The 24,910-nt window shown below is 37.9% G+C and overlaps 1 protein-coding gene across 3 annotated transcripts in view; it reads left to right on the forward strand.

Annotated features, from left to right (window-relative positions):
• Window positions 1–24,910, forward strand: part of CFDP1 (craniofacial development protein 1) — a 165,954-nt gene that overhangs the window by 19,920 nt on the left and 121,124 nt on the right. For all 3 annotated transcript variants that reach the window (XM_004470908.4, XM_004470909.4, XM_058279690.2), the window contains exons 2-5: window positions 11,271–11,388; window positions 12,870–13,089; window positions 14,009–14,136; window positions 24,543–24,662. In XM_004470908.4, coding sequence (XP_004470965.1) covers window positions 11,271–11,388; window positions 12,870–13,089; window positions 14,009–14,136; window positions 24,543–24,662 — 586 coding nt within the window. The remainder of the gene's footprint in view (window positions 1–11,270; window positions 11,389–12,869; window positions 13,090–14,008; window positions 14,137–24,542; window positions 24,663–24,910) is intronic.

Below are 24,910 nucleotides of genomic sequence, written 5' to 3' on the forward strand. Positions count from 1 at the left end.
TTTGTTTGTGAATATTTTATACTCACTTTCATACATGAAGGACAATTTTGCTGGATAAAGAATTCTTGGCTGGCAGTTTTTCTCTTTCAGTATCCTAATTGTATCATATCATTGTCTTTCACCTCCATGGTTTCTGAGGAGGAATTCATGCTAAGTCTTACTGAGCATCCCTTGTATGTGATGGTTTGCTTCTCCCTTGCTGCTCTCAGAATTTTATCTTTATCTTTGTTGTTTGACATTCTAAGTAGTGCGTGTCTTGGAGTTGGTCTATTTGGATTTATTCTGAGTGGGGTATGGTGTGCTTCTTGGACATGTAAGTTCATTTCTTACATGAAAGTTGGGAAATTTTCAGCTATTATTTCCTCACATACTCTTTCTGCCCCCTTTCCCATCTCTTCTCCTTCTGGAACTCCAATGACACACATGTTGTTGCATTTCTAGTTGTCATTCTGATGTGGGCTATGAGTAGAAGGCTCTTTGTCTCTTCAGAGATAACTTAAGTTGTTTGACTTGTGGGTGTGAAATAGTAAGAGGCTGCAGTCCTGCTCTTAGGGACCAGCAAGCTCCAGTCCCAGGAAATGTTTAACAAAGCAAGGGCTATAAACTTTAAGTATTTAGGGGAAATGCAAAAACCAAGGCTTATCTAAAATGTCTGGAGTCCTTGCTAAAAGCTTACCTAAGATGTGGAAGAGATATATGCTAATTGAAGCCTATTGAAAACTGAAACAAAGGGACGATTTGGCCTTTCCTCTCTGTATAAAAGACGTTTAAAAATCTTGTTCCGGGCTCGGGATTCAAACAGAAAACTCCCGAGTCCGGCCGGCCGTCAATAAACCATTTTTCCTTCTCAAAATCATTCCTGAGTCCTGGCCTCTCTATTCTCAAATAATTGAACTTCTCTTAAATTCCACAACATTAATGGCGACCGCGAAGGGACAATAAATGAAGGCCAGAGACAGTAGCATTTTACTGCCCCTTCCAAATCCCCGAGGAAGCCGGGAGGACTCAGGTGAACCCCAAATCTGGGCGCCCCTGGATTAAATTTAATCCAGAAAAAATGTGGGCTCCACCAGAATCTTCCCGACAAAATCAAGGGGCAATAGAAGGTCTAAAGAGAAGGATTCTGGGAATGAAAAAGAGCTCCAAACAGGGAAGAAGGTAAGACTCCCCGGGTGAGCACAGTCTGGAAGGCCCTAGCTTTAATTGCTAGGAAGGGGAGGCTGATCACCTCCCGAGAGAACCCTAGTAACCCCAGAAGGCTGGGGGGAAGCCGTTCTCTCTAAGCTTGGGAAAAGGAGAAAAACCGGGGAAAAGCCCTGGTGTTTTGAGTTTGTCTAACTGCATGTTAGAATCTAGTACTGGTCTTATATCCACTAAAGGAGTGGAGTCTCGATTTTAATAGGAAGGGTATTTATAGGTTCAAGTCCTAATATCCTAGAAATTGGTCTAGATTAAAGAAAACAAAACTTAGTTACAGGAAAATGGATCGGCTTTTCTGGTAGAGCTTGGTCTGGGTGTAAAGTTTAAACAGTGAAAAAGTCTAGCTGAAATCTTTTGTTATGGTGCTAATTTGTAAATGAATTTGCTTTATACCAAATGTTAAGTGTTCTGAAGTTTGTAATAGCTGTGGGGGCAGCCGTAGTAAAAATAAATATATAAACTTGTGAGTCAGATTAGTGACCTTTGTGCTTCTGTCTGTGTCAGCTCAAAGCTAGTGTTGGAGTTGTGTCCTTATGTAGAGTGGAATTACAGCTGAGCTGGAGCCCTCCCTTGCCATTGGCAAGGGGGTGAAATGATTCTGGGGCAAAAGCTGAAGAGTCTGAATGTTTGCAGACTCTAGATGTTTGTGCATGCTCTGCTGTCTTGTCTCTGGTCTGGCCCTTTGCCGGGGCTTGGAGGCCATCTGTGTCCGCGCCACGCACCCAAGTTTGTTGAGGATGTCCCAGTCAGGGTGGCTGGGTCCCTGGGAGAGTTGCCAAATTTGAGTAGGTTCTGTCTGCCCATTTTGGCTAAAAGCTGGAAAGGGGGGAGTGGCTTGCCCCTTTCCAGTGAGTCCACCCTTCTATTCATAAGCCGCATTCCTGTTTGTTGTGCACCCGACTGCCTGGAAGGGGGGGAGTGAAGGAGGTGAAAAGCAGAATCAGAATAAATGCAGTAAAGTTCCCTCCTTAGGGTGTCAAAGCCAAAATACGTTTGCATTCTGCTCAGGTTCTTAAAAGGTATTGTAGTAACCTTAAGTAAGAGAATGTTCTGTGAAAGTAAAATTTGTGTTAAGGGTATAAATATAAAAGTTTTACAAAGCATTGTTTAAGGTATTTAAGTGGCTAATTGCAGAAAGTCATTATTTAACAAAACTGAATTGATAATAATAATAATAAAAGGCAATTTTATAACAAACTTATTCGGCAGCCAATCTCCCCTGCCAACTTGCTTCCAAAAAAACTGTTTCTGGTATTACATGCTACTAAGTATTTAAAGTGAAGAAAAGTTCATTATTTTAACAAACTTGGTTAGTATTAATGGCAATTATATGTTGCAAGACGTTTGCCTGGTAACTTAGTATGTAAGATATATGGAGTGTGTTTTTATTGTTAAGGCAACAAAAGATGATTTTGTCCTAAGATAAAATGATTGATTATTAAAAAGAGTAGAGTGTGGGACAGAACCTGAATAAATACTGAAAGTGTAAAAGGTTTGTGGAAGAAAAATTTTTATGATTAAATTGAGTAAGATCAATATACAAAGAAAATATTTTATCAATAGCTTCTTGTGCTTTAACCTCATCATATCCTAATGTTTAAAAAAGAGTTCTTTTAAAAAAACATTTTATGTTCTAGAAATCAAATCCTGAAAAGTAGCCTTTTATTTCAAACTAACTGCAAGAAATTTATTCTTTCACTTTAAAGAAAAAATTAAAATAATGGTTAAGTTCATTTAATATGTTATAAGTTAAATAAAAGGTATTTAAAGGTGTTATAAAATTAATAGGTTTTAAAAAATTAATAAAAACTGTAACTAAGAGTTAAAATCATTTATAAATGCATTTATATTGTAAAACAGTAGAAAGACAATAACTGAGATTATAGCTGGGTGAATTTAGCCTGAAACTATTATTTAAGTGTAAATTCTACACTAACCTTTCCTTTGTTTATGGTTGCTTCGGGCCTAACCTCGCCCTTTGCCTTTGCCTGTGGTTATTTCATAATTAAGAAGAGCTGGGACATCACTGTCTCCTCTTCTGGTATTAGTAACCCTTTCTCTCATGAATTCAAGTGTAAACTAAATAAATTGCTGCCTGATAAAATAAAGTTAAATGACCACTGGAGTTTTATTATCTCCAAAACCAAAAGGGGGGTGGAGGGGGAGAAGTCTCCTGCCTTGACGGTCAGTGTTCCTAAGAGTGGCAATTCATGAGAGAAAGCAGTCTGTCTCCCTGAGGCTTCAAATAGCCTCAGTAAATATATATAAAACTAATCTTGTTGCTTATCCAAAATTCTGCTAATTTCAAGGTAAAATATAAAGTTCTAAAACAAAATAGTGCTAAGGCATTGAAAACATTTTAGTTATTACAATCCATTAAGTAAAAAAGAAAATTCTTGTGGTAAACTGCATGGTCATAGTGCAAATTAAAAAGAGTTTCAAAAGTCTTTGAAAAGTTTAAAGTAACTAAAGTCATGTTGTTGTGTCAAACTATTCATGTCTGCCTATTTGCTCAAATTGTTAAAAAATATGCAGTTATATTTATAAATATTCTTAAAGCCCAAATTAAACTAAGCAAGATGAAAAAGTCATAAAAATCTGATTATGAAAACAATTAAGAAAGGGCCTCCTCTTTGCAAGAGCTTTTAAGGCAAGACTAGGTGTGGCAGATTAAACCTATCTACTAGGCTAGGGAATTAAGAATCAGTTTGCCTGGTAATTTCCCAGTTTAAACCTTTGTCAGCCATAAATTGGAAAAAAAAAAAACAAAACAAAGATTAAGTTAATTTTCACAGAAGAAAAATGTTGATGTAACCCGGTGGCCTGCTGCCTCAGTCTCCCACTCCCGGGTTGGACAGCAGTGGAGGAGACCAGTTTAGGCCAGTCCTATGGGCAGTGAAAGGATGCCCAAGAAGAAGCTAACTAAATCGGTGCCATTTCAGCACTAAATTCTATTCCTTATTTGACAAAGGGGGAGAGCAGGTAAAAACTAAAATAGTTAGAATGTAATAAAAGAAGCAGTTAAATCAAACTTTTGCGTGGGAAAGTTAAATCTCAGATAAGCTGTAACTTCTAAAGTATCCAATCTATAGAAAAACAGGAAAAGCTTGCATGCTAGGCTTAGGGGTATAAATTGTGTCATTTTTCTTTGTTCGGGGCACCAGCCATATCTAGCTCTGCGCCCCTTCTTGCAAGATTGAAAATAAAGTATTTTCTTCTCCACAATCTAGTGAGCCTTATTTTCTTCCAGAAGATTTCTTTCCAACAAAATAAGGTAATTAGTGGCTCTATTAACAAATTTCAGTAAGTAAAGGAAAGTCCATAAAAACTATAGAGAGATCTTTCCTGGGTTATGATTTTAAAAAAATTAAGTAATTGTGTAATGTGTTTTAAAACCTGGAAGTCAGTATGCATGTGTTTTAAAACCTGGTAGTCAGTTATGCTTTTAAATTAATAATTTTCATAACTTAAAGAAAAAAAGTTTTTAGCTTCCTGTAAGGGAAAAAGAAAACATTCCTTGCATAAACTATTATAGTTTCAATTTTATTTAACTTGAGTGTAATCTCCCATAGTTAATTTATAAACTAAATTAACATTATGTACAAAATCTTTAGTGAGTAAAATTGGGCTGAAGGAAAAAGATTGTAGATATGCTCTCTTAAATAAAGAGTAAATTTCTTTCATTAGTAATTGTAATTTAGTAAGTTTATTTAAACATAAAGTAGCTAGTCAATGTAGTTATAGTCAATTATAAAGAGTTTGTAAAACATCTTCCAAACTGAAAATGTTTAAATAGTTCTAGTTGTAGAAGTTATTGTTAACTAAAGAAACTTAGATTAGTATTGGTAGCAGAAATAACTTCATAATAATAAACCTGTCTGAAGGCCACTGCAAAATACACATTTAAGTAAATGGTAATAAAAAGTTGTCTTGATTCTATTGGAAAAATTGTTTTCATTCTAACAATGAAAAATAATATTTTTCCTCTATTACTAAAGTAAAGCACCTACTGTTATCTTCATAGTAAAATTGTGTAAGTAAATAGTCATTTGATATATGTATTGCGTTAAGTTGTTTAAAATATATATAAAACAAGGAATAAACTTTAACATTGTCAAACTCTTGTGCATTCGAACCAGGCCTTGTATACATTACAGGTGGCCTCTCCATGTGAGTTATTGGCTAGGCTGGTCACTGACCCCTCAATTAAAAATATGTGCTATATCAGTCTCTGGTTCTGCTCCTGAAGTCGATGGAAACTATATTGCAGTTTCAAGCTCCTGCAGCCAATAATGACTCGGTACAAGTGTACAATAGATATCGCTTCCAGACTGGCACTGTTCCATGGTGCCAGAGAGCGCTATGCACCAAGCTAGTAAAATACTGGAAAATCTCTCTAAGATAAAAGATCCTGCAACTTGCTCACTGCGTTGAAGAACATGCTAAGTGGAGCCATGATACCAGGAAACTGTAAGTAAAACTTAAACACAATTGGCATTATAGCCTGCTCTCATAGAGAGATAACATGTAAAGTATTACAAACCTGAAACTCAAAACTAATAATGGCAACTCTAAATCCTTATGCATTAAGTAATACATTAGTTAATATTAAGTGCTGTACTTTTATCCTGTACTAAATATATGCCTAATAATTGTAATGTTATCTTTTCTATTTTAGATCAAGTGCAAAAGTATATTAGACATGTTAAATTCCTGGTAAAATCATTTTCTAAACAGTTAATAACATGTCTATAAAATAAAGTAGCAGTCTCAGCCAGTCTCAAGTTAGCAAAAGTGAGGCTTGCTTGCTGATGGTGAGTCACCTATTGAACAAGTCAAAATTGCTAGAAATTGTACAATAAAAACCAAAGTGTAAAAATCTTTATTCTGTAGTTCTGATCACTCCCACAGGTAAAAACTAAGAGTATTTCCAAATTAGTGTTCTAATCCTGAGTAAAGCCAGTTGCCCAAAAAGTACCAGTTCACCAGGAGCATCTGACAGAGCAAATGAGTGTCAATCATTAAACAGCTTAGAATGTGTCTTCAGACAAAGCTAAGTGTCTGTTGCAATTTCTCTCTAAAGATGGATAACTTAAAAAAGAATATATATGCTGTTCCCACCAGCTTTTAAGAAATGCCATCTTTATAGGTACCTAACCTTGTCTACCTCTGTAATCCAATGTGTCCTCTTTTAAAAACAGGTATTCCAAAATTTTAATTAAGTTTGTTTCTTTCAGAGTAAACATCTTATTAACCATATAAAAACTTCATCCAACTTCGTACAGAATGCCAGATCCATCTTCCTCCAGTTAAAATAAATTAAAGAGTTTTTACACCTTATTAAGCAATGACTACAGCCCCATGGCCAGCAAAAAGCAGTTACAGAAAAAAGATCGTCTCCCTTCAGCACCCCTTTTAAATTAAAGGTGTAAACTCTTTAAAAGTAAAATAAAAGTAATAGATGGATCTGGAACCTGACTAAAAATCCACGTGAGTGCCAGTGGCAGCAGAATAACTGCGGGAAGCCCCTGCCCAAGATTCTGCTGTCCAGAATGAAAAGTTCTAAACTTCTAAAAACAGTCCTTGATGCTGTACTAAAGACTGATAAATAATCAGTCAAAACAACAAACAGTCATCCACCTCATAGCTACAACAATAATTATGCCAAAGCTTAGCAAGTAAACTTTAACAAAGGGAGAGAATGATGTGGGCTATGAGTAGAAGGCTCTTTGTCTCTTCAGAGATAACTTAAGTTGTTTGACTTGTGGGTGTGAAATAGTAAGAGGCTGCAGTCCTGCTCTTAGGGACCAGCAAGCTCCAGTCCCAGGAAATGTTTAACAAAGCAAGGGCTATAAACTTTAAGTATTTAGGGGAAATGCAAAAACCAAGGCTTATCTAAAATGTCTGGAGTCCTTGCTAAAAGCTTACCTAAGATGTAGAAGAGATATATGCTAATTAAAGCCTATTGAAAACTAAAACAAAGGGACGATTTGGCCTTTCCTCTCTGTATAAAAGACGTTTAAAAATCTTGTTCCGGGCTCGGGATTCAAACAGAAAACTCCCGAGTCCGGCCGGCCGTCAATAAACCATTTTTCCTTCTCAAAATCATTCCTGAGTCCTGGCCTCTCTATTCTCAAATAATTGAACTTCTCTTAAATTCCACAACAATTCACCTTTCTGAGCCCCTGCTCATTTTTTTCCATTCTTTTCTCTCTTCAATTTTAGCTGTTCTGCCTTCTGTATCACTTATTCTAACATTTTGAGTCTAATGTTGTATGCCTCTGATGTGTTTTTTTTTAAAAAGATTTATTTATTTATTTATTTCTCTCCCCTTCCCCCCCACCCCAGTTGTCTGTTCTCTGTGTCTATTTGCTGCATCTTCTTTGTCCACTTCTATTGTCAGCGGCATGAGAATCTTTGTTTCTTTTTGTTGTGTCATCTTCTTATGTCAGTTCTCCGTGTGTACAGCACCATTCCTGGGCAGGCTGCACTTTATTTCGCTCTGGGCAGCTCTCTTTACTCCTTGTGCATGGGGCTCCCCTACGCGGGGGACACCCCTGCATGGCAGGGCACTCCTTGCACTCATCAGCACTGTGCATGGGCCAGCTCCACACGGGTCAGGGAGGCCTGGGGTTTGAATTGTGGACCTCCCATGTGGTAGACAGATGCCCTAACCACTGGGCCAAGTCCGCCGCCTCTAATGTGTTTTTTATCTCACCTAATGTGTCTTTCATTCCCATGTGCTCTGTTAATTTTCTGTTCAGGATTTCAAATTCTTCTTTGCACTCACTCAGTGGCTTATGGTGTCATTTTTCTCTTTACCCATATTGTCTTTAAACTCATTAATTTGATTTTGGAAATTTGTGCACATTTCAGTAATTCTCTCAAATCCTGTGGCTCTTCTGGTGTTGTAGAATTTGAGAGAGGTTCAATTATTTGTGTATAGAGAAGCCAGGACTCGGGAATGATTTTGAGAAGGAAAAATGGTTTATTGACGGGCAGGCCGGACTCGGGAGCTTTCTCTTTGAATCCCGAGCCTGGAACAAGATTTTGAATCCCTTTTATACAGAGAGGAAAGGCCAAATGGTCCCTTTGTTTCAGTTCTCAATAGGCTTCAATTAGCATATATATATTCCACATATTAGGTAAGCTTTTAGCATGGACTTCAGACATTCTAGGTAAGCTTTTAGCATATTTAGTTTGCATTTCCCCTAAATACTTAAAGTTTATAGACCTTGCATTGTTAAACTGTTTCCTGCAACTGGAGTCCTTGCCATTGTTACCAAGGGCAGGACTGCAGCCTCTTACGGTCACACTCACAAGTCAGAGAGCTTAGGTTATTTCTGAAGAGACAAAGAGCCTCCCACCCATAGCCCACATCACTGGGGCTTTGATATATTCTTTTTCTTGGGCTATGTCTTCTATTTTCTTAGTATGGCTCATACTTTTTTGCTAATGTCTAAATATTTGATTAGGATGTAGTTTACTCAGATGCTCAATTTTTTTCTCTTCTGTTGGGATTAATTGGCAGGAGGCTGTGTGTTACCACTACTCTTGATTCTTGGCTGGATCTGGATTGTTAGGATTGTCTCTGCTAGTTCCTCAAAACTGGGCTCTTAACCCAGTAATTGGTTGCAGACCCACTTCCTAGGGGCTTTGGGAGGCAAGCTATAAAGGCCAGAAAAAAGCCTCTCTTATTTTTAATTTTGTCACGTTCACTTCCTTGGTCTGCCAGCAGACGGTGCTCTTTGGCACTCTCTCTTCAGTGCCTGGTCAAAGTGTATTTGTTCCAACACAGACTGGATCAATGTGATGGAGCTTCCTGCCTGGAGGCTAAGAACCTTGTAATTCTAATTTTCTCCTAGACAGTTCTCCAGCCTTTGCTGGCCACCCCCTCCCTTTTCCTGGGTAGAAAACACTTCCACTCCCCTTGGAGCCCTCAACAATCAGTTCAGGTTAGCCCAGAAGGAGGTTGGGAGATTGGGAGGGTCATACATCATTAGCCCTTTCTGGCTTCAAAGGCTAAACAATGGTGCAGCCCCACCCTGCCTGGAAGGGTCCTGGGGACACAACACCAAATTTGGGAGTCAAGAGGTGAGTCAGCCTTAGGCTGTGTCCCTGTTTCTCAGCTCTCCTGATGTGATGGATCCCTGGGGCCCCCTTTGTCTGTAGCCGCAGGCCCAGAGGCCTGAGGCCTGAAAGTTCTAAAGTGTCCTTAGTGTGGGGCAGCAGTTCTGTTGTTATGATTCCCCTCCTTTGTCCCTTTCTCCTCTGAGCACTGTCCAGCCTTCCCCTGGTATCCCAAACCCTGGAAGATCTTTTTCCATGCTGTTTCAACTTGTCCTCTGGCTGTCTGGAGAGTCTTACCTTACTCTGCCACGGAGGTCACTGGACTACCTTATCTCTTTGAGGATATTATTTATATGTAAAGTTTTTTTTTAAGTGTTTAGTTTTCACGCTTTTGTCCCTCTCTCTGCATTGTTCTTTTTCCTCTGAATTCCTTTCCTTCTATTTGTATTGGGTCTTGTCTTGCATATTGGAGGCTCTTGAAAAGAGCCTGGGGATCCTTGATTTATTTTGAGTATAATATTTAAAAACCGATTGGGTGTGCAAGAAAATTCAAAATAGCACTATTTGTAATAACCCGTAACTTCGATGTCCATCAGCAATAGAGTAAAGAAATTGTGGTATAGTCATACAGTGAAGTACTTATTAGTATTGAGAATAGGTACACTACAATTACATGCAACTCTGGATGATGGTTAAACATTGTGTTGATGTGAAGGAAGTGGGACATAAAAAGATTCTGGTTGTTCACAATTCAAAAACTCGCCAAATCTATCCCTGTGGTGTTAAGATGTTGGGACCGTGGTTACCTTGGGGAGAGTTAGTCCTGGAAGGGGCTGCTGGGATGCTGGTCACGTTCTGTTTCTCGAGCTGAGTCCTGGTTATACAAGTGTGTTTACGCTGTGTAATTTCATTAAGCTGTGTGTTAGATTTATGCACTTTTCAAAATGTGTATTTACTTCAAACAAATGCTTGTATGAAGTAAAAAAAAAAAAAAAGTAGTTGAATCTCTGTGTGAGGAGAGTTTGACTGGTTGCCCTCAAAGCATGGTCAGCCTGGGCATCCAGTCAACTCTTTTTGGGGTCAATTAGATATCACTCTCCGAAGATGGGAAGAAGATATGTTTCTTCCTTCTGCTAGTTTTTTTTCCCAAAGATTATTTATTTGTTCCCCCTTGCCTTCCTTGTTGTCTCTTCTCTGTGTCCATTCACTGTTTGTTCTTCTGTGTCTGCTTGTCTTCTCTTTGGGCGGCACCGGGAACCAATCCTGGGACTTTCTGGAGTGGGAGAGAGGTGCTCAATCTCTTGTACCACCTCAGCTTCCTGGTCTGCTGCATCTCTTTATTATCTCTCCCCTTTTTGTTGTGTCATCTTGCTTTGCCAGCTCTCTGCTTGGCCACTCCTGTATAGGCCAGCATTCCACTCAGGCCAGCTTGCTGCTTGGGCCAGCTTGACTTCACCAGAAGGCCCCGGGAGTTGAACCCTGGACCTCCCATATGGTGAACTGGAGCCCAATTGCTTGAGCCACATCTGTTTCCCTTAAGCCTCTTTCTAAACCACTTTTATTGACAAGATAAGGTTTCTTTTGATTACTTTTGAAAAATACCCAAGATGAGGTGGGAGCATCTGTTTCTTCTATGAAAAGTACATTTGTAGAATTGGAATTTCTGTTCATTCATTCAGCAAGTATTATAACTTCAAACAGATGGAGTTGGTATCCTCATAGAGTAGTATAGAGTATAGCAGGAATTGCAAACATTAGATATTTAGAAGCGGGATGAGAGTTACAAAGGAGAAAGCATAGTCTGCTGTGGAAGCCTAAAATAGGGTAACTTAGCCTACTCCGGGACAGGGAAGACTTCCCTAAGGAAATGACGGTTCAGTTAGGTGAAGAAGAAAGTGCGAGACAGTGGAAGAAACAACTTTTTTCTTGATGAAAATGTCTCATCTTGATGTGAAAACCTTTATTCCTGTCTGTCTGACCACCCTATTATGTGATTTCAGGTGGAGAGTATAGTGAAGATGATGTAAATGAATTAGTGAAGGAAGATGAAGTGGATGGTGAAGAGCAGACACAGAAAACGAAAGGGAAAAAAAGAAAGTCTCAGAGCATTCCATCCAGGTGATGCTGCCCTCATGGTTCTTAGGAGTCAGGGGCTCTTGTCACAACTGTACTGATTGCTGGCATTGGCCTTAGAGATTTCTTCTTGCCAGGGTTTCTCGCTTTACTCTCTTTGAGGGAAACATTTGCTGATATTTTAGGATTAAAGTCTTAGTCTCTGGCAAGCTTTAAAACATTTTGAGCTTTAATTAAAAAAAAAAATTTAATAGGTAATAATAGGTGCACATGGTAAAAGCAGAAAAGTCTACTAGCACAAAAACATGTACCCTTTCCCTGGCCCATATTTTTCCTCAAAAGAATTGTGTTACCAGAATTATATCATGCATGTTCAAGCATGTGTGTGTGTATCCCTACCCTCTTTTTAAAAACATAGGGGTATGCGTCTGTATATAGTTTTCCACTTTGCTTGTTTCACATCTTGAAGGTAGTGCAATGACAGTGCATTAAGCTGTACCTCTTTCTTTTCAGTGACTGCACGGTGTTACATTATGTAGATAGAACATATTTTAATAAGCATTCTCTCATTGAGGGACATTTAGATTGTACCTGGTCTTTATTACAGTGAAAGACTGAATTTTCTTTGTATATGTCTTTGTGTACAAGTACAAATACATCTGTAAGTCAGATTTGTAGAAATAGAATTGTTTCTTTCAGGGATATGTGCAATGAAAATTTTTATCAGTATTAGTAAATTGCCTTCCATTGATGTGGTATTGATTTATACTCCCACCAAATATGTGTGAAAATCCTGACCTCTTATTTAACTTAGACAAGGGCACCTTCCATAGAAATCTTTTATCTCTCCTTGATTGGTGGTTCTATCTTCTTGGGCATTACAGTAAAACACAGATTGTACTTTTGGAAAACTCAAAAAAGTATTTTAAGTTCAAGGGATTCACCTGAAGTCAAAATAATCTAAGAAGCAGTTTACTTTTACATGTCTTAAATCTAGTTCTTTTGTACTTAAGCTTTTCTGTATTCCGACTTTCCTATCTTCAGAAAGTGGGAAGAAATACTGAATTTTTTCCCCCTGAGAACTCTAGAAAGAAACTGCATGTAAATTGAAGTACATCTCAACAGAACATATTCTCCAAATGGAGAGTGTTTTTTTAAAGGAGGGCTTTAACAAGTCAAAAATATCTGGCATCCATATGTTCATAGAACAGATTGAGTCTGTGAGGTAATTTGGGAGTGTTTTCTTGATGCAAATAGCTGTTCCTGACTTAGAAATCAAACATTATATTTTGATTCTGACTGTTTGAGGAAAATGCTAATGGTAAGAGCCTGATTCTTTTTTCTTTTTTCCCCCACAAAATTTCAACTTGCCTCCCCACCCCTTTCCACCATGTGTGTTAATCAGTAGTCTCCAGATGTAAAAGTTTTCTTAGATATACAAGATTATGTTTGGAATTGGGGAAGAAGTAAGTCATTTTGTACTCTCTGTCTTGTCTTTCCTTTTCCTTGTGACTATTGTTTATTAGGAAGAGAAAACAAGGTGCCCTCTCATTAGATGATGAGGAAGAGGAAGATGCCAGTGCAGAATCGGGAGGAAGTAGCAGTGAGGAGGAAGACACAGCTGCAGAGCAGGAAAAAGGCTTTGGGTCAGAAGATGCAAGAAAAAAGAAGGAGGATGAACTCTGGGCCAGCTTTCTCAATGATGTGGGGCCCAAATCAAAAGTGCCCCCAAGTACACAAGTTAAGGTAAGTTGAGAGGTGAATACTTGTGAATGCTTCTTTAGAAATACTTGTTTTCCCCAGGTCGATTTTATTTATAAACTGGGATTTGAAACTTACAGCAGAAATTAGACTAAATGCCTTTTCTACTAAGTGAAAATCAAAGCATTTCCTATGATAGGAAAAACAAGCTTTTCTCATTATATTAGCCAGCCAGAGGGGTGTTAATGTAAAATACCAGGAATTGGTTGGTTTTTTATAAAGGGTATTTATTTGGGATAGAAGATTGCAGTTATCAGGCCATAAAGTATAGGTTACTTCTCTCACCAAAGTCTTTTGCCACGTGTTGGAACAAGATGGCTCCTGACATCTGCAAGAGTTCAGGCTTCTTGGGTTCTTCTCTTCCTGGGGTTCATTTCTCTCTGGGCTCATCAGCTCTGTTTTCTCTATAAGGTCAGCTATAAACTCTGAGGCTCTCTAGGCCAGTTGTAAATAACCCGGCAACTGGCCCTGTCTCTCTGCTTCTGGTGTCTGCCATGTCTAAGGAGCTGTCTCTATTCCTGTCTTCTGCTTCTGTGTGTTCACTTCCCAGGCTCCAGCTCAAAACTCCAGCATCAAAAATTCCAACCCTGTCCTTTGCCATGTTTTTTATCTGAGTCCCCACTCACCAAGGGGTAGGGACTCAGCACCCTACTGATGTGGCCCAGTCAGAACCCTGATCATAATTTAATCACATCCAGGTACAGACCAGTTTACAAGCATGATACAGGATCTATTTTTGGAATTCATGAAACATATCAAACTGCTACACTCATTAAATGAATTTTCAATAATTATAGCTGTTTAGAGATGAAACACTTAAGAACAACTATAAATAGAATATTTGGATGATTCTTTTAAGTTTAATCTTTTGGAGAACCTGATTATATTTTTCACTTTTTTCTAGAGAGGAGAAGAAACTGAAGAGATGAGTTCAAGTAAATTGTTGGTCAAAACAGAAGAGCTAGAGAAGCCTAAAGAAATAGAAAAGGTTAAAATCACCAAGGTGTTTGATTTTGCTGGTGAAGAAGTCAGGTAAGCTGACTTTCAAACTTTGAAACTTGTTCTTTTAATTGGACAGCTATCTTCATTCTAACCCATCATAATATTTTGGAGGAGTTGTTTGAACTCAAGCAAAACAATGACTTAGTGAATTATCGGGGAACATGAGAAAAGTATATTGACATACTGTAATGACATAGTCTCCTGAACAGAAGCAAGGAAGTGTGGGAAGTAAGTATTTGGTTCCGCGTGGCTACTGCCATGCTTTGTAGCTTTAGGTAAGTCGTTTCTCCCTTTATTGCTTTCCTTGACTGTGAAGTAGGAGCCCTAGTGAGAACTCTGAAATCAGGTATTGGAAGTACCTGGAGAGAAATTTTGTTCCATTATTATATCCTTATCTTTTTTTTTTTAATTGATACATGAGGTTGGTTATATGTAGTATAGAAAAACAGCAGGGGCTTAATAATACCTTGACTAGTTTATCCTCCTGGCTGTTCTAGAATCTACATGCCTAGAATTTTTTCTCCCCACTTTATTTAAATTTTATTATATGAAAATAGCATGCCTATAATTTAGAGCTAAATGAGAACATAGGAATTACCAATCAGTAATTATTTTCTAAATGGTCATGTTTCTTTTCCTTGACAGTAATTAGACCTGTTGGTTCTTTGAAAATACAATTTCCCCTAAAATTAATTTCTTAAAAATAATATCTAATTTTCAAAAATTATTTTATCCAGTAAAACTATAATTTAAAAAAAAAATTTGGCCATATCAGTTTTATGAATGGTATGGAACAAAACTTTTTATTATTATTAAAAATATTCTCTTTTCCTTCTGAAAAATTTCATACTTACAGAAATGTACAAATAGTATTACAACCAATATTCATATACCTATCATTTAGGTTACCACTTTGTTAACAGTTTGCCCTCTTTTACTATATTCATATCTATATTTCTCTCCTTTTTATTTCAGCTGACCCATTTGAGAATTACATGTAGACATCATGACACTTCCTTCTTAAATACTTTAGTACATATTTTGTTTTTTTTTAAAACATTAATTCATTTGATTCTAGAATTCTACCTCCGTGAGGTAGGTAGCACTGTTATCCCATTTTATTTTTATTTATTTACTTATTTTCTGTCTGGCCGTGTCATCGTCTTTTTGGTGTAGCGCTTTGCTGTGAGTGGGTCTGTGCCACACTGCACAGGTCTGGGACGCCTTTTTCCTTTTTTTACCAGGAGGCCCTGGGGATGGAACCCGGGTCCTACGTGTGGTAAACAGGAGCTCAACTGCTTGCACCACAGCCACTTCCCTAGTGTGTCTTTTCTAAGAACAGGGGTTTTCTCTTTCCTAACACAATATAACTCACACCCAACAGATTTAACATTAATACAGATTATTATCTGGACCGTCAACTGTGAAAGAGTTGGTTTATAAACTGTTGCAGACCAATACTTTTGTAAAATACAATAAAAAGGAATTACTAGAGAAATAAAATTTTAAAAATAGACAAAATATAAGTGCACAATTTTATTAGACTCAGTAGACTTAAAATTACATTTTAACAAATCAGTAATCAAAATGAACATAAAACATGAACATAAGATAGGAAAAAATTATATAATGACACATGCTTCATTGAAAGTGTGAGTATAGGTGATTAATACAGGGAATAACTGAGATATTCATTTTCAATCTTAAATTCTGTAGTTTAAAAATGAAGCTAAGAGTAAAATATCAATTCTCAATATTAAACATCTAGGCATACACTTTGAATAAACACTGTTCATATTGGATTTTTTTTTTTTTGTCTGTATTTATTTTAAAATTTATTCCCCCCTCCTTGCGGCTTGTGTTGTCTGCTCTGTGTCTATTTGCTGTGTGCTCTTCTATGATTTTACTTGTCTCCCTTTTTGTTGCCTCAGCTCGCTGAGTTGGCTCTCTGTGGTGCTTTTGGGCTGGCAGCTCTCCACAGAGTGTGGGCAAGCCTGCCTTCACAAGGAGGCCCCGGGACGCAAAGCCAGGGTCTCCCATATGGTAGGCGGGAGCCCAACTGATTGAGCCACAGCCGCTTCCCCATAGTGTTTTAATTGAAAGAAAGTTGAAAGGAAAAAATTCTGATGCAAGATTCCTATGCATGTTTATTATTTTGATGGAAAATAAAATTCAAAACATTCTATTAGATATTGATCAAGTGTTCAGTGATATAACTTTTTAAAGATGTATAGTATCAAGATCACACCTGTTTCACTGATAATTGTATTATGAGACATCTTAATCTATAGAATTTATTCTTTCAGGCTTCTCGTTTTCATTTTTGTCCTTTTATTTGCTACCCAAAAACGTGTTGAATTGCTTCCTTGTGTGAAAGCATTAAAATAATGAGAAATGTCAAAGATATCAGAAAAATAAATAAGCAAATTTAGCTGTCTAATTGAAATCTTTAAAATTGGGGACTTGTTTTATTTTTTTCTTAGAAAAACACTAAATTAATTCCACAGTATATCATTATCAATAGTTTTTCATGTTCATTTTATTTCAACTTACAATCAACATGTGAATGTTTATGTTCACCTTTTAGTTTATCATATATGAAGAGAGTAATTAACAAATTTATTGCTGACTTTGCACTATGTAAAAAAAATTATGGCATTAGCCTTTACATAAATCACAATTTTTACTAAGAGCGAGAATTTTGGGTTTTTTTTTGGTAGCAAGATTTTCTTGAAGGAAGCAGAGTATTAATTTATCATCTAGTATAAGCTTTTTTTAATTTAAAGATTTTTTTTTATTTCTCTCTCCTTCCCCACGCCCCACCCCCACCCCCAGTTTCTGCTTTCTGTGTCCATTCACTGTGTGTTCTTCTGTGTCCACTTGTATTCTTGTCAGCGGCACCCGGAATCTGTCTCTCGTTTTGTCGCGTCATCTTGCTGCATTAGCTCTCCATGTGTGCGGTGCCATTCCTGGGCAGGCTGCACTTTTTTCATGCTGGGTGGCACTTCTTACCAGGTGCACTCCTTGCCCGGGGGCTCCCCTACGCGGGGACACCCCTGCATGGCATGGCACTCCTTGCGCACATCAGCACTGCATGTAGGCCAACTTATCACGTGGGTCAGGAGGCCTTGGACCTCCCATGTGGTAGGTGGATGCCCTATCCGTTGGGCCATATCCATTTCCCTAGTATAAACTTCTTAATCCAGATTGTTTTCCTGTCATGCAGCTGCACCATTGGACCATACTTTTCCAAATACTTAAACTCCAAACCATGCTTGTTGGCAGTATAATTCTGGATTTATTATAGAGATCAGTGTTAGTTGTGTTTGTCAGCAAGAAACTAATGAAAGAACCCTTTATATCATGTTTAAATCACACATATACTAAAAGATTTTCCATGTCAGCGGTACCTGGTTTTTTTCAAGTTGCACTGAGAAAATATTTTGCTGACTTTATAGTTTTCAGTATCATAAGCCAGATCTTGAATACATCAAACTGTGGTGACATTGGAAATTTGTACCTGAGCTATCTTCTTTGTCACAGATTCACCAACATTTCTAAGCAAATATCTTGGATCATAGTCTTTTACTAACATCTTGGCAATGGTGTTTGTGTTTTTAGTCTTAGTAACTACATGTGCTCCTTTAGCAGAAGCCTACAAAACAGTTAAAGCTGATGTATAGAATTTTGAACATCTGCTTATATTGGCCTTTTAGTTCAGTACTCTTTCTTTCAAAAAATTCTTTAGATTTTGAACTTCTTTTTAAATTTGTAAATGCTGCTGAAGTTTTTGATGGAATCTTTGCTTCACTTACCATTGTATCTCTGCAAAGAACTCACTCTGGGGAGTGGGGTAGAAGTGGCTCAAGCAGCTGAGCGCTCGCCTCTCACATAGGAGGTCCTGGGTTCCATTCCTGTTGCCTCCTGAAAAAAACTAAAAAAACAAACAGCAAGCAAAAACAAACAAAAAAACCAACTCAGGGAAGCCAATGTGGCTAGTGGTTGAGCACTGGCTTCCCATATATGAGGTCTTGGGTTCAATCCCCAGCCCTTGGTACCTCAAAAAAAAAAACCTAAAACTAGTATGACCTTATTTGGCCTTCATTTCTTTGGAATCACTTCCATTGTTGTCATGTGTTTTAATATTCTTGCTACATTCAGAAAAGGTGTGTGTTTTCTTGACAAAAACATCCAGTGAGTCTTGTTTTGTCATTAGTAATTAGGACTGAAAGGAAATAATACCAGTTTTACTTTTCTAATTTAAAACCATAAATTTTGGGAAGCGGACTTGGCCCAGTGGTTAGGGCGTCCATCTACCACATGGGAGGTCCGCAGTTCAAACCCCGGGCCTCCTTGACCCGTGTGGAGCTGGCCCAAGTGCAGTGCTGATGCGCGCAAGGAGTGTGCCCCCTAAGGAGAGCCACCCAGTGCAAAAGAAAGTTCAGCCTGCCCAAGAATGGCGCTGCACACACGGAGAGCTGACACAACAAAAAGAAACATAGATTCCCATGCCACTGACAACAACAGAAATGGACAAAGAAGAACACGCAGCAAACAAACACAGAGAACAGACAACTGGGGGCGGGGGAGAAATAAAATAAAATATATAATAAATCTTTTAAAAAAACCATAAATTTTAAAAATCATACTTGATTAACAATTAAAATGATCCTAAAAATAACAAGTTATAAAAGATCTTTACATTCTGTCATTTGATGTTTTTTTGCGGTTTTATTTGACAGAACGGCCCACACACATTTGTAATGTCTTAAAACTGCTCATGACAAGCCTGCAGTGGCACACATGCCACCTCCTGCAAGTTTGACCCCTGAACTCATCTATATTCCGGATAATGCAACGAGTCCACTGATCATGTCTTGGAGTCCAGGCAGCATGTATTATAGAATGTCCCTCAGTTTGGATTGTTTCCTCATGGCTAGCTTCAAATTAATCATTTTAGACTAAAATAGAACATTGGTGATAAATGTCCTTCTCAAGACATTACATCAAGGAACCCAGAAGTGGTGGGTGAGAAGTTTGATCACTTAAGGCAGTATCTGTCAGAATTCTCCATTGTAAAAGCACCCCTTTTCCTTGCTAATTTATGGAATCCATTAAGTAATTTTTGATAATATGAATTAGTAATGTTTTCTTATGCTGCCAGAAGCCATACTTGGAAATGATTGAGTTTCCAAAGGCCGTAACAGAACACTGATGGTAAATCTTCAATTGGTTGTAAGTCCTATAAAAAAAAATACCAGAAGTGTATTAGTGTATCATTAGGAATATAGGTTTTAACGTTTTTAGAAGCTGTCTTTCTTGGCTTGAATTAGTTCCCACATAAAAAAGATTTATAACTTTACCAGTATACCTGACATACAGAATAAGAAAAAGTGGTGAAGAACTGTTGCAATGAGAAATAATTAAATTTCTGGTCAAATGAAATTTTGTGGACTTATTTATAAATATTAATATAGTCTTCTGCCACAAATTTTCTATTTCATTTCTGAAAGCAAATGGATTGTATTTTTAAATATTGGATGAGTATTCAGGGAGTCTGCTATTTCCATCATTTGTCAGAAGAGGGCAGTATTGTGTCTTTCAAAAACGAAAGAATTTTTAATTTTCATTTTATTAAAAAAACGTTTTTCATAAATACATGCGTACACATTTTATATTTCAAAAGTAATACATCCTTCTTTTAAAAATCATGTATACAGAAATATGCACTATGACAAGTCAATGTTCTCTGTAACCTCCCACTAAAGAAAACAAAAACACTCGTAATAGTTGGCATGTTGGTAGGATATGGTTTGATTTTTTTTTTTTTAAGTCAAATTATTTATACTTGAATATAGGTTTATAAAGAATCCTCATTGGAGAACTTGGGAGGAGGTCTGATATTTAATTGACAACTGCATACAAACTTGGTATATAGATTTGACCATATCTTTCAATCTCTTGACATCATTATTCTGCTTTTTCTTTTGTCTTTGTATCAAGTTAAGAGCATTACTGCATCTTTAAGAAATGTGAGAAAGAGCTAGTGATGACTGGGAAGAATTTGTAAGTATAAGCATAAGGTAGTGTTAGCACAAAGTTAGCCTAAGAGATTTTAAATAATGTTTTAACTGTTAAATTTTGGAATTTAGCCATTTTTTTTTCCCACTTGAAAAATGTATATTTCTAAATAACTTATAAACCTTGGAGAATAGAGAAAAATTGTATTTTTTATCCTTTCCTATCATATAACCAGTTTAGCCTGTTAGCTCAGACTTTCCTAAATGATTCACCTTTTTGGAAAAGGCCAGTCATGGAGAAGTTTCTGCCTAAACAAAGACTTTACTGGAAGTTCTGAGTAAGTGAAAATGAATTTAAAATGGAATTTCTGCTGAGAACATTTGAATTAGCTATTGCTAATAGTTGGCCTTTTCCTGTCAGGATTACTTCTTAGATGGTCTGTAATTTGACTGTTCTCTTATTTGAAGATATTTTGATAATGGATTCTCTTACTGCTTTTTTAAGGTGGAGTTTTTCTAGGTACACTATTGAAGAAGCTAATCTTCTGCTAATATTACTTTGGATCAATTACCAAAGTCCCCAATAGAAATACACCAGCTTATATAACTTGTTTCCTAGTGACTGTAAGTAAGACTTTGGCACTAGGAAATTAACAGAGATATCCCCCCAAGTTCTGCTTTTTCCATGCTTCCCTAATGGCATGTACTATGTCATGCATTGTCATGACTTGTTTACATGTGTGGCTGTGCTGCTGGACTGTGAGCTCCCTAAGGACAGAGACCATGTCATATCTTTTTAAATGACCAAATCTAACACTGTCTAAATCTAGGTTGCTTTTCAGAAAATGTATACTGAATTGTCTTAGATGACTGTTGTTACAAAAGTCTTAACCAATCCTATGATAAACATGTACAAAACCAAACATGCATTACTTGAAGGCTGCATTTCCTTTCCCTGTATCTTGGGCCATTTGATCTGTATCAGCAGCATTCTGAAATTTCACTATGATGTGCTCTATGTGAAAGGTCATGAGTTTTGTCCTTTCTTTTATTGTTGATAACCTCTCCCCTCCTCCCCATTTTCTCTTTTTCTGAAATCACTATTAGTTGAATTGATACAGTAGTTAGGCTAGACTTTGCTATTCTGGGGTAACAGACCCAGAAACTGAGTAGCATAACCCAGTACATATTTATTTCTTACCGATACAAAGTCCAGTATGGGTTGGGTAGCACTCCATCTTGCAACCCTGGCAACTGGAACACATAGCCTCCAAGGTTACTGTGGCAAGGGAAGAATGAATAAGTACGTTTTCAGTTAATTCCCCTATTTTCACAATTGGGCTTTAGCCCTGCCTTTTGTGAACCTGGCACTTCTATGGTTTTCATTTCTCCAGAGAGTAAGCATCCTATCTTCTGCATTGTGTCTGTGTGCACGTGCGTGCGTGCGTACACACACATGCGCAGTGGCCTGTGGTAAGCGGTTGAGAAGGGAATCAAGGACTTAGTTGCTCCTTAGACTTTCGACCGGTTGTAGTCCTCCTCCTCTTCCACCTTCAAAGGATCTGCTGTCTCAGCTCACTGAACCCTTCTAGGGTATTTCCTAGATGGGCTAGTTTGTTGTTGGCCACTCCACTCCACATGGCCACAGGCTTAGGAAGTCAGAGAAAGCAGAAACCTAAGTTGATTACTGCTTGTCTGTTTGCCTTCTACCTTCAGAAAATGTGATTGGCACCTCTTGTCTTATACCTCTTCTCATTAGCCTTGTGTACATTTGCCTTTTTAAATTTATTAGGTAGGGATTGGCAAATAAAACGTGTTCAGACCACCATGTGTTTAAGTGGAAGTTTCCATTGTTCTCTCAGGAGCTGTCCTAGATTCTACCCAGAGCAAGGAGCCTTACAGGAACTCTTTCTGGTCCAGTACTCTGGGACTTAGTGTGAACCCTGAAATTTACATGGGTTTATCCTGGTTATCTATGTAGCTGTTTAGTAAATCACTCCAAAATTTTAGAGGTTTAAACAAACAATTTTATTATAATATCTCATAGTTCTGAATGTGGCTGGGCCTCAGGCAGTCAGTTGTACAGTTTTAGTCAGTGGCTACGTCTGGAACCATCTTGAAGGTCTCCTCACTTTTTTTTTGTCTTTTTTTCTCCTCACTTCTTTTAATGCCTGAGCTAGGAAGTCTCAAACACGTGGGGGCCAGAACAGGCACTATAAGGATCTGTCTATCTCTGTGGTCTTTCCATATGATCTCTCCAGCTGGACAACTTCAGGATTAGCCAGCCATCTTATGTGGTAACTTGGACTTCCAGTGGTGCATGCTCAAGAGAGAGCCAGATGGAAGCTTTATTCGTCTTTTATGAGTTAGCCTCAAAAGTCAATGTAGTGAGGGGAGCGGATATAGCTCAGGTGGTTGAGTGCCTGCTTCCCAAGTATCAGGTCCCAGGTTTGATCCCTGGTATCTCAAAAAAAAAGTCTTGTAGTAAAACTTCCACTGAATTTTGTGAGCTGAGGCAGTCACCCAGGTTCAAAGGATAGACACACACTTGGGTTGGCAGAGTGGCATGATTCTGGCAGAACACGTGAGGTGAGAAATATTTAATACTGTGGCAGCCCCTTTTAGAAAATGCAGTCTACCACAGAGTTTACACTAGCATGTTAATGTCTGGATAGTCTTGTAAAAGTAACTTAATTCTTTATATTTCAGTTTTCTCATTTGTGAAATGTAAATGTCAGTTAGCTGTGTTATAATAATGCTGTATAACAAACTACCCTAGACTCAGAGTTATATAGCATTTAGCATTTATTTGTTGCTTGTGTGTCTCTCGGTGTGTGGGGTTCAGCTGATCTGGGCATGACTCAGTTCAGTTCCAAGCTGCTTTTTGGATTTAGGTCTGCATCTTGGACCAGAGTTAGTTGAGGTATGTTCTTCTTGTGGCTAAAGGAGAAATTTATGGGGGCAAGTTGAAACAGCATGAACACACGTAAAGCTTCTGTTCCTGTCAAATTAGCTAATGTTCCATGGGCCAAAGCAAGTCATGTCCAAAATCAACATCAGCGAGCTGGGAAATATCATCTTCTTTGTTGGTCAGCAGTGAAGGAGTAGGTATTTGTTGAATGACATTCTAGATTGTCACATTAATCCTTATTTTTTGATGACTGACTTTTCATTACTGACAGGTTCATTTTGGGAGAGTTCATTTGGGACACACACATTGACTCTGATAGAAAATAGGACGAGATTTTGGAAGGCCTTGAATGTGAGGGTTGGCAGTTTATATTTGATCCTCTGAGTAATAGTAGGCCATCACAAGAACTTGAACAGTGGAGTAGTAATAGGCTTTAAAAAAAAAAAAATCACCCTTCAAGATTATCCTGACAGTCTTTCCCAGAGAACATTCTTAATATACAGAAACTCTCAGATCTTAATTCTGTGCCACTTTGATGCATAACACACTGCTGTTAAGTGCAAGAGTGAGCTGACTCTTAATGAGAAAATTCAGTCCTGGTCTCAAGGAGCCTAGAAGAAGGAACAGAATATGGGTTCTTAGGGACTCAGGGAATTTATAGGATTTACCTGTGATTATTCTTGGCCAGTCTTATTCTGGATGACCTGGTTAAAAACTGACACCATAATCTTGGATCCTCCTAAAGATAGGTTGGAATTTAAACAAAATTCTGCAGATGTTTTTGTTGACCTGGCAAGCCTAAGCTGGCATTAGGCGTTTCTTCTTTTTTGTTGACCCAAATTTTAGGCACCATAAATATCCTTAATTGATCCTTTAGGACTGAGCTTTTTCTGAGGGCAGTTTTTCCAGATGAGATTTGAATTGGACAGGATTCTCAGCCATGTTGCTTTCCTTCACTCCCAAATTAGTGCCAATTTTCCCAGTTTTAAGGGATTTTGATTTTGTTTCATCTTTTGGTTGCTTTAGGTATAAAACTGGAACTCTGCAGAGTACTTCAAATTTTTATACTATTGTTTTTCTTCTAGAAATAATGCCAATGTTTTTCTCTCAAAGACTACATCTCCCCATCTCAATTTGTGCCTTTGTCCTTTACTTATCCTTTAAGCCTGAGTACTTATCTACCAATTTAGGGACCTTTTCAGCCTTCAAAATCAGTAACCCACAACAGGGTGCAACTCAGCAGTGATTACCAGAGTATTTGTCATACTGGCGGTATAATAGGAAGGAAAATATCTTTTTCTAGAATTGTTGTAATAAACTTTTACACACAAAAGTGTGTATGTGTGTGTTGTTGTTGTTGTTATTGTAGTAAACTTTAGTCCCAAAGCCAGAATTTATTGAAAGCCCAGTGGGTATTTTCCTACTTGTTATTTAGGTCTGTTTCTCAGTTTTGTTTCTCCACGTTTATTCCTCTTATAACTTTGATGTCTCTTTCCTTGGCACAGGGTGACTAAAGAAGTGGATGCCACCTCCAGAGAAGCCAAATCCTTCTTCAAGCAAAATGAGAAGGAGAAGCCTCAAACTAACGTCCCTTCAGCGCTGTCATCAGCCCCTGCAGGGTCAGGGTGAGTATTCGCGCCTCAGTGGCAGAGGCCCCTGGCACATTGGAGGAGCAGCTGTCAGTACAAAGATCTGCTATTAACTGCAACTGTCATAACTGCTTTCCTGAGAGAGGCAATTAGGCTACTGCTCTGCCTTCTTGCTGAAGTGGAAGAGGTGAAGGAAAATTAACCGTTGGTTGCTTGTTTGGTTCCAGCCTGAAAGAAGTGCTGATTAATGTTGACTGCAGTGCTTAACATGTAGGTTTTACATT

Source organism: Dasypus novemcinctus, chromosome 18, assembly GCF_030445035.2.
Source record: "Dasypus novemcinctus isolate mDasNov1 chromosome 18, mDasNov1.1.hap2, whole genome shotgun sequence".
In the NCBI taxonomy this organism is placed as follows: Eukaryota; Metazoa; Chordata; class Mammalia; order Cingulata; family Dasypodidae; genus Dasypus; species Dasypus novemcinctus.